Raw genomic sequence first — 11,824 nt, 5'->3', positions numbered from 1 at the left:
CGGTGCCTGAGGAGGGACCCACGCCGTGTCCCGGGGGGCGCGGGGAGCAGAAACAGGGCAGGGAGCGGGCCCGCGGGGCTCCAGGAGCGCCCTGAGGCGGTGAGGGGGCGGAGCTTACCGGGCAGGGGCGGGGCTTAGCGGAGAGCGAGCGCCGCGGGGCGGGGCGGGGCGGGGCTCAGCCGCAGGAAGGGCGCCCTGAGGCGGGTGGGGCGGGCCCGTGTGGGCGGGGCCATGTGACCACGCCCTCGGGGGCGGACCCGGGGCGGGGCCCGTCCCGCATCCCCCTTCCCTGGGCAGCGTTTCCAGCCGGAGTGTTTATGCGGCGCGCGGGGAAGGGGCGCCGGGGCCGCCATGTCGCGGCTGCACCAGAGCAGGTCGGTGTTGGGGTCTGTGTAGGAACTGTGGTCTTTCCCCTCCCCACCTTGCCGGGGTTCCGCTGGGCGGGGTGGGGGCTCTCGAGAATCGGGGGCTCTGAGGGTTTGCGGGCTCTGGAGGGTCTCAGGTTACCCGTACCAACCCTGATGACGCCCGCGGCTTCGCTCCCCTCAGGATCGCGGACTTCCAGGAGGTGCTTGGAGAACCCACGGTGGCTCTGACCAAGCTCCGCGAGCTGTGCTTCAGTGGTGAGTTCCGCGGGGACCGGCCCCAGGCTGGGGAAGGGGCTGCGGGCACGGCGGTGCCCCGGGCTGGTGACACGGGGGGTCCCCGTGGGAGACACTGTGGATAACCCCGGCAGCGTCCCAGGGGAAACTGCATGCCCCTCGGGGAGGAAAAATGTTGCCAGGCCTGTTCGTGAGGTGACATCAGCAACCCGCGGTGAGAGATGGGCTAACGTGGTTATTTCTTTGCCTGGTATTCCACAGGAATTCCCTTTGATGGTGGGCTGCGCTGCCTGTGCTGGAAGGTGGGTTTTGCTTGGGGTGCTTTTCTTTCTTGCGAGTGATGCTTTGGGTTGGTTAAGTACACGTAGCATTGTTTTTTGGTGCTTAAAGTTGTAAACAAACAAACAATAAATCCGGAGCTTAAAGGGCACTAGAAGTCAGCAGTAATTTGTGGAGATCAGCATTTTGGATGTGAACAGCGTCAGTTTTAAGCTAGCAGTGCATTTCGGTCAGGTTAGCTATTGATCAGTCCTACAAATAGTTCTGTATTGAAAGCCAGTCCCTGAAATAGTCCTGACTGTTGCTTGGCAAAGTACTCGGCTTTCTGGAGAAACCTCCCAGTATTTTCCAAAAGCCAGTTCGAGCCACTGTGTTTGCTTTGCTCATCTTGCAGGTGTAACAGCTCATTGAATACTAATTCCTGTTCACCTGTTTCCTGTGCAGATACTCCTGAACTACCTCCCTTTAGAGAAAGCCTTATGGAGCTCTTTGCTGAAGAAACAGAGGTGAGGATGTTGGTACTTTTCCATTTATTCCTAAAAATATCTGCAGAAAAGGAGAATAGTCTCTAAATAATTAAGTACATTCATAAAATAAATTGTTCTTGTGTGGAATGTGGTGTTCTCACAGCTGCCTGGTAGATTGACCCCTTCAGTTACACTGAAGAGAAAATCAGATGCCTTCTGGCTGAGCAGGGTGGGACAGAGAGATCTGTTTGAACTCTGTATGCTCACCTTGACCTTATCTTCCTCATTGCAAATTCCTCTTTTCTTCTTTAAGGGATCTGTATTCCCAGTTCCTAAAAGAAATGATTATCCAGCCTGGGATCGCCAAAGCCAACCTGGGTGTTTCAAGGGAAGATGTGACCCTAGAAGATCATGTAAGTGTTGTTAAGCCTTTGTGCTGCAGAAAATTCCTTGGGGATTTTTCTGGCCCCCTGAGCTACTCCTGGCTCTGTTCCCAACTGTTCTGCCCTGCCAGAGGGAAGGATGGTTCCCAGGTGCCAGCCTGCCACTTTTGTCTTGGTAGCCTTGAGTGTGAATTATTGACAAAGCACCAATAGCTCTGTAGAGAGCTGTTTCCAGCTGTGCACTTTCCTTCTCCTGCCTTTTGGGACTACCTGCCTGGGCTGTGGGTCTCCTAGGGAAAGGCAAAGGCTCACAAGAGGTAGCTGGAGCTGTGAGATGCTCCCCTGGGAAGTAGGGTCCATGAGTGCATTTGGAGCAGGCTGTTGAGCAGAGGATAGAGGCAGGAGAGTCAGGCTGGACTGTGGTATGGAAGGCAGGAGAGCTGATTATTTCCAGTAATGCTTCTGGGTTGTTATGGCAAGCCTGCATGCCTTGGTTTTCTTCTTCTGTGAAAGTGCTTTTAGGAGTGTGTGTGTGGGAGGAGTGAGTGAAGTAACTGATCAGAAGAGACTGTAAAATGATACAGCTGCTCCCATGACCATTCTGAGCGTTCACTCCCCTGCAGTCACCTGCCCCACTGTGATCTCTGGAGCCTTGGTGGTGTAAAACTGGTGTGTCTGTAAAGCCACACAGGCAGGTCACAATGATCTTTGAATCCCTTGGAATGTAGCTTGTTGTTTTTTTCTTGGTTAGTTGTTAACTTTGTGTGGATCTTGGTGTGGAGAGAAGAATGTGTGTGTGTAGGGGGGAGTTAAGTTTATCATATTGGGAAACTGGTCTGATACAGCATAGGTTGTAGTTCATGGAATACACATTTCCTTTTTCCTGGGTGGTGCTTAATCAGCCATCAAAGTACTGGGTGGGTGGATAACTCTTACTCCAAGTCCAAATACCATATCCACGTTTGGAGCTGTAATCAGGAATCTTGTTAACAGAGGACAAAATACCTGATTTGGGAACAAATTCTTGAAGAGACAAATGAAAAGGGATTGAAAATGTGAGAGAAAAAAATGACCCTGATGTGCTCAGATTGTGCTGGTAGCAGAGTGACAGCAGAAATGTTAAATCACTGTATGTTTACTGAGGATTTTGATATGTGTGAAAGACACTTGTTCCGTTTCTGTTGTTTCTCTCTTTAGCCCCTCAATCCAAATCCAGACAGTCGGTGGAACACTTACTTCAAGGATAATGAAGTGCTCCTCCAGATAGACAAAGATGTCAGGTGTGTGAGGCAGAACGACTCAGATTTCTGAACCCAAGAGGTTTGGTCAACAAATTGTACTTTGAAAACGAAGTTTAATATTAAACTGAGCCTCCCACTTGACATGGGGTATGTACTTCCTTCTTGTTCCTGATTTCCTTCTGTGTCCATCCTAGGAGGCTGTACCCTGACATGGCGTTTTTCCAGCGCCCCACAGATTATCCCTGCCTGTTAATCCTGGACCCCCAGAACGAGTTTGAGACACTGCGCAGACGGGTGGAGCAGACCACGCTCAAGTCGCAGACGGTGGCACGAAACCGCAGTGGGGTGACAAATGTGAGCTCTGGGCTGGGGCTGTCCTTGTCACAGGGCAGGGCCTTGGATTGGGAAGGGGAAGGGTGATTCTTGGACTGTCTCTGTTTGTCTTTCTGCTTGTGCAGTGGAATTAAGGAAACACCCCAGCAGATACTGAGCATTCTTGGGGCTGGACATTGTAGAAGCAGTTGAAGTGCCTGACAGACTGTAGGGAATTATAGGTGCATTTAATTTTAAGGATTGTTTTTACCTGACTTCTGGTAGAATTTGGAGTCACAAGTGATTTTGTGCTTGATATACTTATGCTTCCTGTATGGGAACAAAACACTGAAGAGTTAATTTACCATGAATTTATTACAAATTTCCATAGTCCTCCAGAACTGGATTTCAAACCTGGAATTAGGAGAAGAGCTGAGTATCTGTTAAAATGTGTTGTGTCTTTCCCCTTTCATGAGTGTTACAGCACATGTGCTGTTGGGGAAGGTGGCTTCTTCCACAACCATCAGTATCCTTCCCTCATACTACTAATGAAGTGGAACTGCTGTGGTTTTTGCTGTGTGAGATCATGTGGTACAATGATTCAGAGGAAACTGTCTGTTGCTGCACAGACTTTTTTCTTCAGGGACAGCCAGCACCAGGACTTCCTTGCCTGTGTGCTCCCAGAGTTGCTTGTCTTGGTTTATGTGGTATAAACAGCCCAGATCTTTTGGGGGGCCTATGTGTGTTAAAAGCCAACCTTGGCACATGTGCTAAAGGATCTGTGCCAGTTGGTTATCCTGATTCAGCCTTGTTTTCCAGGTGAGCTCCCCTCTTAAAAGCACCTCCAGCTCTCTGAGCGAGTACGAAGTTCTGCCCAATGGCTGCGAAGCTCACTGGGAAGTGGTGGAGCGGATCCTGTTCATCTATGCCAAGCTGAACCCCGGGATAGCCTATGTCCAGGGCATGAATGAAATTGTGGGGCCTCTTTACTACACCTTTGCTACAGACCCTAACAGCGAATGGAAAGGTGAGGGGGCCTTTTGGCTGCTCAGCAGTGGCTGTGGTACTGCGAGTTCTCTGCATGGCATGAGGAGTTTTGGGGAATTGGTAGGAGCTGAATGGGCTTCAAGTGGTGAGGACATGAAAAGTGAGGATTTTTCAGCAATTTTTGTTTGTTTAACTTAAAATCCCCTTAGAAGCTCTTGTTTCCCTGTACTATATAGAAAAGAATGGAAAGGGAGGACTTTGCCTGTTGCTTCTGCTTCACAGGAGTTCTGAGGGTGTGTGGTGGTGGCAGCTTATGTTGTTGGGCACAGATAACTGTTTTGTGACTTCATGTCATGAAGACCTTGTGTTGCACACAGGGTCAGTATCTCCAGTGGCTCTGTAGATGTTTCTAGTTAAAAAAAAAAAAAAAAAAAGAAAAAAAAGTTTGTCTAGCCTTAACCAGACCAAGCAAGCCAAGATCTGGTGGGACCTACTCCTTAAATCTAATACAGCAACTAGATTATGGAGCAAGGACAGTTTTACAGCTCTGTACCTCTGTCAGTGATGCTTCCTCTATTCCCCCATGTTCTTACTTTCCCCAGAACATGCTGAAGCAGACACGTTTTTCTGCTTTACCAATCTAATGGCTGAAATTCGGGACAACTTCATTAAGAGCCTGGATGATTCTCAGTGTGGTATTACCTACAAAATGGAGAAGGTGTACTCCACCCTGAAGGAGAAAGATGTGGAGCTGTATTTGAAACTGGTGAGGAGCCAGGTGTTTCTCTGGGTCTTGGGTTGGATGCAAGGAGTGGCTTAACAGTGCATATGAATATCAGTTTTGTTAAACTGTGCTTAAGGAGAACACAGAGAGTGTATGAAGGGCTTTGCCTGTGGGGCAGAGAGACTCTTACCTGTGAGCTGGAACAGCCTCTCCTTGGAGTGAGCCCAGAGTGAGCTGACACAGCAAGGCTTCCTCCCCTGCCTGGCTCTGAAAGCAAACTATGGTTGTTGCATAGCTGCCAGCTGGGACTCTGAAGGGACTTGGCCACGATCCTTGGTCACCTGCATAGCTGGAGCTAGAGTCTTTATGGTCTTGTAGTCATCAGGCAAAACACAGGTTTTGCTGTAGAGCTTTTCAGCATCCCAGGTTACAGAAATTGTTTCTGCCTTTAAGAGCAAAACAAAAAACATCCCCCACGCTGCACACACACACTTCTATTGCCACTGGGTGCCCTGACATCACTGACTTAAACTGTGTGAGCTCATTCCAAAGGAAAAATGAAATCAAGTGAGCTGGATGATCCCACCGGCCAAATTATACTGTTCCACTTCATCCAAAGGTTTTCAAGTGCTTTGGGTTTGTGTGAGTTTTGTAGAACATGTAGAAGGCAGCTTTCATTACAAACATCTTCAGTCTTATAGTCCATTTGGTGTGAAAGTCCAAGGAGACTTTGGGAGGGAAAGCAATTCTTGTTACTGCAACCTTGACCAAATCACACTGTGATCTCTTTTCATCTAGAAAAGTCAGGATATGTTTCTTTTATAATCCAAAAGATGGTTTGTCAGCACAGTGACAGAGCCCACAGTGTTGGCTGGTAGTGGGGAGAAAAACTGTTTGGCTGGCAGGAAATGGTCTTGGCTGTGCAGCAGCTGGTCCTTAAGAGTATCAGCAGAATCCTAAACTTGTCTGACCTTGAATAAACTTATGCTACCTTGGATTTAACATCAGAAAACAGGAAAGGTTCAAGTTAAAGGTGCTTACAGCATGTTTTACTGACCATCAGTGTGAACTCTATTCCATCTTTGTTTCTCTTTGTGAATAGTAAACCTTTTGATAAATACAAGGGTTCTGGAAAGGAGAGGAAATCCTGACAAACAGTGCCTGTGCTAGCGGGGGATGGCTGCAGCTTTGCAGATAAAATGCTGTTCAAATGGGAACTTTAAAATTACTTGGCACGTTTAACGGAACACAGATAGTGCCTTTAGGGGGGAAAGCTTCCTTTACTCCCTGTTGTGGACAGAGGAGCATTTTCTGGCTTGGCTGTAGGGGTGGAGTGTGGGTGCACTGAAAATCTCTCGGTCAAGGTTGAATGGGAGAGTCTCCAAAGGATGCAGGGGTTTTCCGGCTGCTGCAAGATGAGCTTGGAGCTTAGAGCAGTGTCGGGGAGGAGACGGGGATGGAAACAGGGGGTGCATCTCTTGCCTGCAGGGAACTGGCCATGAGCACGTATTCATTGTTTGCCTGGTGCCTGTCTGACAGCAAGAACAGAACATCAAACCCCAGTTCTTTGCCTTCCGCTGGCTGACGTTGCTCTTGTCCCAAGAGTTCCTGCTGCCAGATGTCATCCGTATCTGGGACTCCCTCTTTGCTGATGACAAGCGCTTCGATTTCCTCCTGCTCGTCTGTTGTGCCATGTTGACGTAAGTACACACATAGCCTTCCTCTTCTTCTCTTCCATGGATCCAGGAGTCTTCTATAGGCATGTGTTAGGGCATCTGGTGAAGAGGTTACAGATTTTAAAGTTTCTTCCTAAAGAGTCAAAAGTAGCTGGAATAATTTCCATCTTTCAGACTCATCAGGGATCAGTTGCTGGAAGGAGACTTCACTCTGAACATGAGGCTGCTACAGGTAAGAATTAAATAGAGTGGGCACAGAGAGCAATTGGAAAAGTCTTAAAATAGTACTGTGAGAGAGGATGACAGTATGTGAGAGGGTGGGAGGGTATGCCTGGTTCAAGACAAGTACCACATTTGTGATGTTTGCATGCAGGAAAATCTGCAGGGATTTTACAGCACCCTCATTACTGGAAGTGGGAGTCTTTTGGACATGCATCCTTTTTACCCTACAGAGAAATTATCATAGATTGGAGGTTTCTAATGTTCCTTTGGTTTGCAAAAAAAATGGAATAATTTCAAGCAAAGATGTGAAACCTTTTGTAACACTGCTGAATTTTTTTGCCAGAGGGTTCTGTTTAGTTCTGAGATCTGTGAGAGCCTTAGGTTGGAAACGTCTGCACTGCACAGTTGGATATCTCATGTTCTGCCAGTTCCTGCTTTGGGCTTTGCAAGATACGGGTTTTGATAAGGCTCTCTGGCATGAGGAGAGCCCTGTGGCAGGCCAGTTTGCCCTTGGAGAACAAAGTGAAAAAAAACCAACAACAAACCCTCTGGAAGGGTATTGAGTTTTGATCAGTTACAAAACAGGAAACTGTAGCTGTTAAAGGAGTAACTGAACATGGCATTGTGTTATAATAGGCCAAGAATGTTGTTTTCAAGGTTTGCCTTGCTTAAGCAAAACAATCTGGATCAAGAATGCTGGGAAAGTCACTGAAATCTCTGTGTTTCTTTGCCATAGGATTATCCTATCTCTGATGTTCATCTAATTTTGAAGAAGGCAAAGGAACTTCAAGATTCCAAATAGTCCATGGGCCTAACAAAAGGTGTCCAAGAACTGTGTGGCAGTGGATCCCAGGAGATGGCCTCTTGCAGTGTGATGCACTAAAGCTCCTACTGGTCTCTGCAAGGCTTCAGGTTTTGTTTGGGCTACTGGCCACCTTGAAGACTTCCTTCTACTCTATTTATTAGGTCAAGGACTGATTACTTCCCCATCTACTTGGGTCGTGCACTCCAGATTTTTCCACATCTCAAATGCCTCTCTGCTGCCAAAAGCAGTTCTTTGTATCTTTTTTTAATGACTTTGAGTTTGGGGAGAAAGAAACCTTCTGTCTGCATATCCCAGAAGGGATGGACTCCTGTATCATGGAAGTAACACATGGAGGAACTTCTGGTAGGGAAAGGACAGACTTTAGTCCAGTGAATTTTGGTGGGTGAGGATAGAAGGATCTTCCTCCTGTGAACAGAATGTATTCCAGTGAAGTCACACATTCTGCCATTCGGGTAGTTTCTCCTCCCTCGTGTCTGCACTTGGCCATCCCTGAGGTGTGTGAAAAAGAAGATGAAGATGATTGCATCAGTTTCTGGTGAAGGTCACCTGGTAGTTTGCACTCCTTTGACTGGGAAAGAGTCTTGGGAAGCTGAGGTGGGAGGACACCGTGACAGCTGCTGGCTTTGTGCACTCAAACTGCCTGAATCCAGAACCGCCTTATCAGCGAGGTCTCCTGGAAAGCAAGACTGTGGTGGTTTTAATCCCCCAGGGAAGTGTAGTTCCAAGTCCAGCCTTAGTACGCACAGCCTTAGAACAGGATTGTTGCTGCAGGGAGGCCTCACGCTGCTTTCCTGGCTCTGAACTGGAGCACATCCAGCTACAATCAGGATTCTGAAACAAAAGAAATGGATACCTAATCATGTTCAGTGAAGACAGATGTATTTAGGGGCTTATACAGGTACAGAACTGGAGTTTTCTGCCTCAGTGGCTTAAATAATACTACTCACATTAAGGTCTGGTCACAGTAACCTTGCTATTGCCTCACAGTACTTCTTGTCAGAAAGAGACAGTTCTGATCTGCAGTAAGAGTCCTTCTCTAGCACAGTCCAGCAGACATACAAGCATCTGTCATGAGCTGACTGCTAGGGCTGATCCACAGTTCTGTCCTGGTCCTGTTGGAGTCACAGTCCTGAGTTGGACACTTGTTCCTCCTGAGAGGGAAACTGCTGCACTTCAGATACAGTCGAGTGGGTTCAGGTGAACAGGGACTGAGACAAACCACAGGGAGAACTGCTGACCTGCTACAGTGTTGAGCTGAGCAGAAACCCTAATCCTCAGAGGGAGAAACTGCTAGCACCCAGGTGCTTGTGTGGTGCAGAAGCTCTTGAGTGAACACTAATCCAACGTGCTTTTCCCTTTCTTTCTTTGCTGTGCTGGCTCACCTCTGCTGTTGGACGCTGCAGTTTTTGGTATTTATGAGTGTTGATTTGTTAAAGGTCAGTCAGTCTTTGTAAGACCTGCTTAAGCTGCTGCTGGCCTAGACTTGCCCTAGCAGGAGGGATGCTGGCAGCCTTCAGCTTTTTTTTACTGGTGTTATTTTCTTCACTGAAGGCCTTCACAGGCTGCTGTAATTCTCAGCAAGGTGTGTGGGGAGATGGCAGGACACGTTGGTACATGTACCCATGTTCTTACTGGCAATCCCAAGCAATCTCTGCCTCTTGAGAAGGTGCTCAAGTGCCACTTGTGCAGCCACATGTTGCTGCTGTGTTGCAAGAGCAATTGAAGGTTTAAAGCAATCTGTAATTAATACCTGTGGCAACAGTATCCCTCTCTGCTGCAACCTTTCCTTGAGGGTAAAGTTTTCCTCCAAGAAAAATGGAACAGGTAGACCAGGACAGCAGTGTGATGAAGCATCCTGGCTGCTCTAGCGACTGGATGGATGTTCTTTCTGAGCTGTTCCAGGTGGTCTTATGTCTCAGCTCTTGGGTACTTGCACTAGGGAGGCTGTTGGCCAGACCTCGTGTGGTCAAACAGTCACCTGGGAGGTTCTCTACAAACGTAGAACCAGAGGGTCACACTCCTAGGCAGAATTGTACCTGTTCCAAACGTTTCTGCCTCAGAACTGCTATAAATACTGCTGTAGTTTTCCCATTCCATGCACAAACTCTGCTCTCATCTCCCTGAATACCTGTGCTGGGCTGTTCATTCTGGGTTCCCCTGGCAGGTGCAGGCTTTCCTTATGCTGGAATTTCTCACTGGCAACAGGACCATCCATGAGTGTTCCTGCTCTGAGCAGCTGGAAGTCTCCTTAAAGTAACCTGAGGAGGTAGCAGGCAAATCAGGATGAAAGCATTAATTGGAGATGAACTTCTGCACATTTTCAGCATAGCTTTGGGCCCTGAGGGTGACCTTCCCCGCTTGGGGAAGGCATAGGGGAGGTGGCAGTACAGGTGTCATGCTGTCTTCTCCCTTCCTAGGTGTCCAAGGGCTCATGTTATGTCACCTTGCTTCAGGGGGTGACAGTGAATGCTTCTGAAAGGAGTCTGCAGTGGTTTAAAGGGATGCGATGAGAAATTTGGCTGCTGGGAAGGATCTCTGGGATAAATTCTGTAGCCTTATCCAAACTATGGCTGCCAGACCTATTGAGTTCTTTGGTGAGAGCTTGCAACAACTTTGAAACATCCAGACAGGCTGTTCCATACATAAAAAGCTGTTTTATATTCCTGCTTATTTCCTTCCTGTGTGGTAGAGATTCTGTCCTGCTGTTTAAAGGAGTGGTACTTTTCATTGTCTTGGGACATCCATTTCTTTATTCTAAGACTTTCTCCTTTCTTTAAGAGCAAAACCAGATTTTTTAAGGGGGCAAAAGAAAGTCTTAACCTTTTACCAGCTTTTGAATCTCCTCATGTTTCCCTTGGCTTCATTCCTTGAAGGCTTTTGGTGATTTAATTTTGTTGTTCTTGAAGTGAGATGGTACTTAACTGATGTTTCCTTGCTCATGTGGCCAAGTAACACCTGCTCCAGCCTTGAGATGTTTCCACTTCTGGTTTCTTATAATCCTTGCAAGAACAGCGAGGTTGGCTGAAAGAGCTGATCTTTGGGGTGAGAGGTGTTAGTCTGGGGTGCCTTGGGGACCCAGTATCTCACAAGGAACAGGGCATGTTTAAATGGCTCTTACCATGTGTTCCTCCTAGGCAGGACTACTGCCAGGCAGGGGATGGGGAAATCACCTTCAGCTGGGAGGGAAAACAGGACACTCCTGGTGTGTGGGAAGAGATGAGCCTTCCCTGTGGAGGAGTGGTCTGCTCTACCTGCACCTCGCTGGAGTTCAAGCTTCGAGGAACTTTGTGGCTTTGTCAATGGGATGGATCACGTTGGTGGTGGTGGCGGCCACGCAGGAGACTGATTCTGAGTTTGAATTTTGTGACCTAACCTAGAATTATTTGCACTTTGGCATTGAGTAGAATGAAGGCCAGAAGTTGTTTTAGGGGAGTCTGGGGTGTTTGGGAATCAGAGGCTGTTTTCCCTTAAGGAATGTCAGTGACTGTTTTAGCTGTTCGGAGCAGTCTTCTAAAATGCCCTTTCCCCAAAGAAAGGAACAGATAACACTTTCCCCCCCCCACTTTATTTGGGAAGGATTGCCAGAAAAGGGTGTAGTGAACACTTCATCACTATAAAACTCCTTCTTTTATGCTTCTTTTTAAAAACACTATTCTTATAACGTTTCCTTTAACTAAACGGATGTCTGTGCAAACCTCTCCTGTTGGTGTGATTCGGAGTTGGGGCTGCTCCAGGTTCCAGCTGCAGTGTCCATAGGTGTGAGAGCAGCACAGCGAGCTGCGGAGAGCCCTGGAGAGCCAGCCTGGCTCTTCCACCGCCATCTCCTTTCGGCGATGGTTTTGCTTTGCCTTCCCCCGGTGCGGGAGCTGTGCCTTTTCCCCAGGAATACCTCGCACCGGTGCCACCGCACCTGCGAGCGCTCTCGGTGGCGGTGGGAGCGCGCGTCCCCCCGCCTCGCTGACCGCTCTGTCCTTCTGCCCCGTGTCCCGAGCCGCCCTCTCGGCCGCGGGGCCGCTCCGGTCCCTCCGTTCCCGAGGGAGCGATCCCCGCTCCCGGTGCGTCCCGGGATCGCGGTGTGCCCGCCGCTCGCCCTGTACGCGCTCTC

General features: G+C 48.4%; 1 protein-coding gene across 1 annotated transcript; it reads left to right on the top strand.

Annotated features, from left to right (window-relative positions):
- Window positions 1–267: 267 nt before the first annotated feature.
- On the top strand, window positions 268–11,627 carry TBC1D13 (TBC1 domain family member 13). The gene is made up of 12 exons (XM_082295299.1): window positions 268–374; window positions 550–623; window positions 864–904; window positions 1,326–1,387; window positions 1,662–1,761; window positions 2,929–3,011; window positions 3,167–3,326; window positions 4,104–4,311; window positions 4,874–5,037; window positions 6,535–6,695; window positions 6,846–6,903; window positions 7,630–11,627. The coding sequence occupies exons 1-12, from the start codon at window positions 352–354 to the stop codon at window positions 7,693–7,695; spliced, it is 1,200 nt and encodes a 399-aa protein (XP_082151425.1). The 5' UTR covers window positions 268–351; the 3' UTR covers window positions 7,696–11,627.
- The last annotated feature ends 197 nt before the right edge of the window (window positions 11,628–11,824 follow it).

Source organism: Coloeus monedula (assembly GCF_965178545.1).
Source record: "Coloeus monedula genome assembly, chromosome: 21".
In the NCBI taxonomy this organism is placed as follows: Eukaryota; Metazoa; Chordata; class Aves; order Passeriformes; family Corvidae; genus Coloeus; species Coloeus monedula.
The sequence above is the reverse complement of the archived record's forward strand: the minus strand, read 5'-3'. Positions and strand labels throughout refer to the sequence as shown.

Excerpts from the sequence above, each read along its gene's own strand:
- TBC1D13 (XM_082295299.1), top strand. The coding sequence starts at position 352 with ATGTCGCGGCTGCACCAGAGCAG. Across the intron at positions 905-1,325 it reads TGCGCTGCCTGTGCTGGAAG|ATACTCCTGAACTACCTCCC; the intron begins GTGGGTTTTGCT and ends TTTCCTGTGCAG. Across the intron at positions 4,312-4,873 it reads CCCTAACAGCGAATGGAAAG|AACATGCTGAAGCAGACACG; the intron begins GTGAGGGGGCCT and ends TACTTTCCCCAG.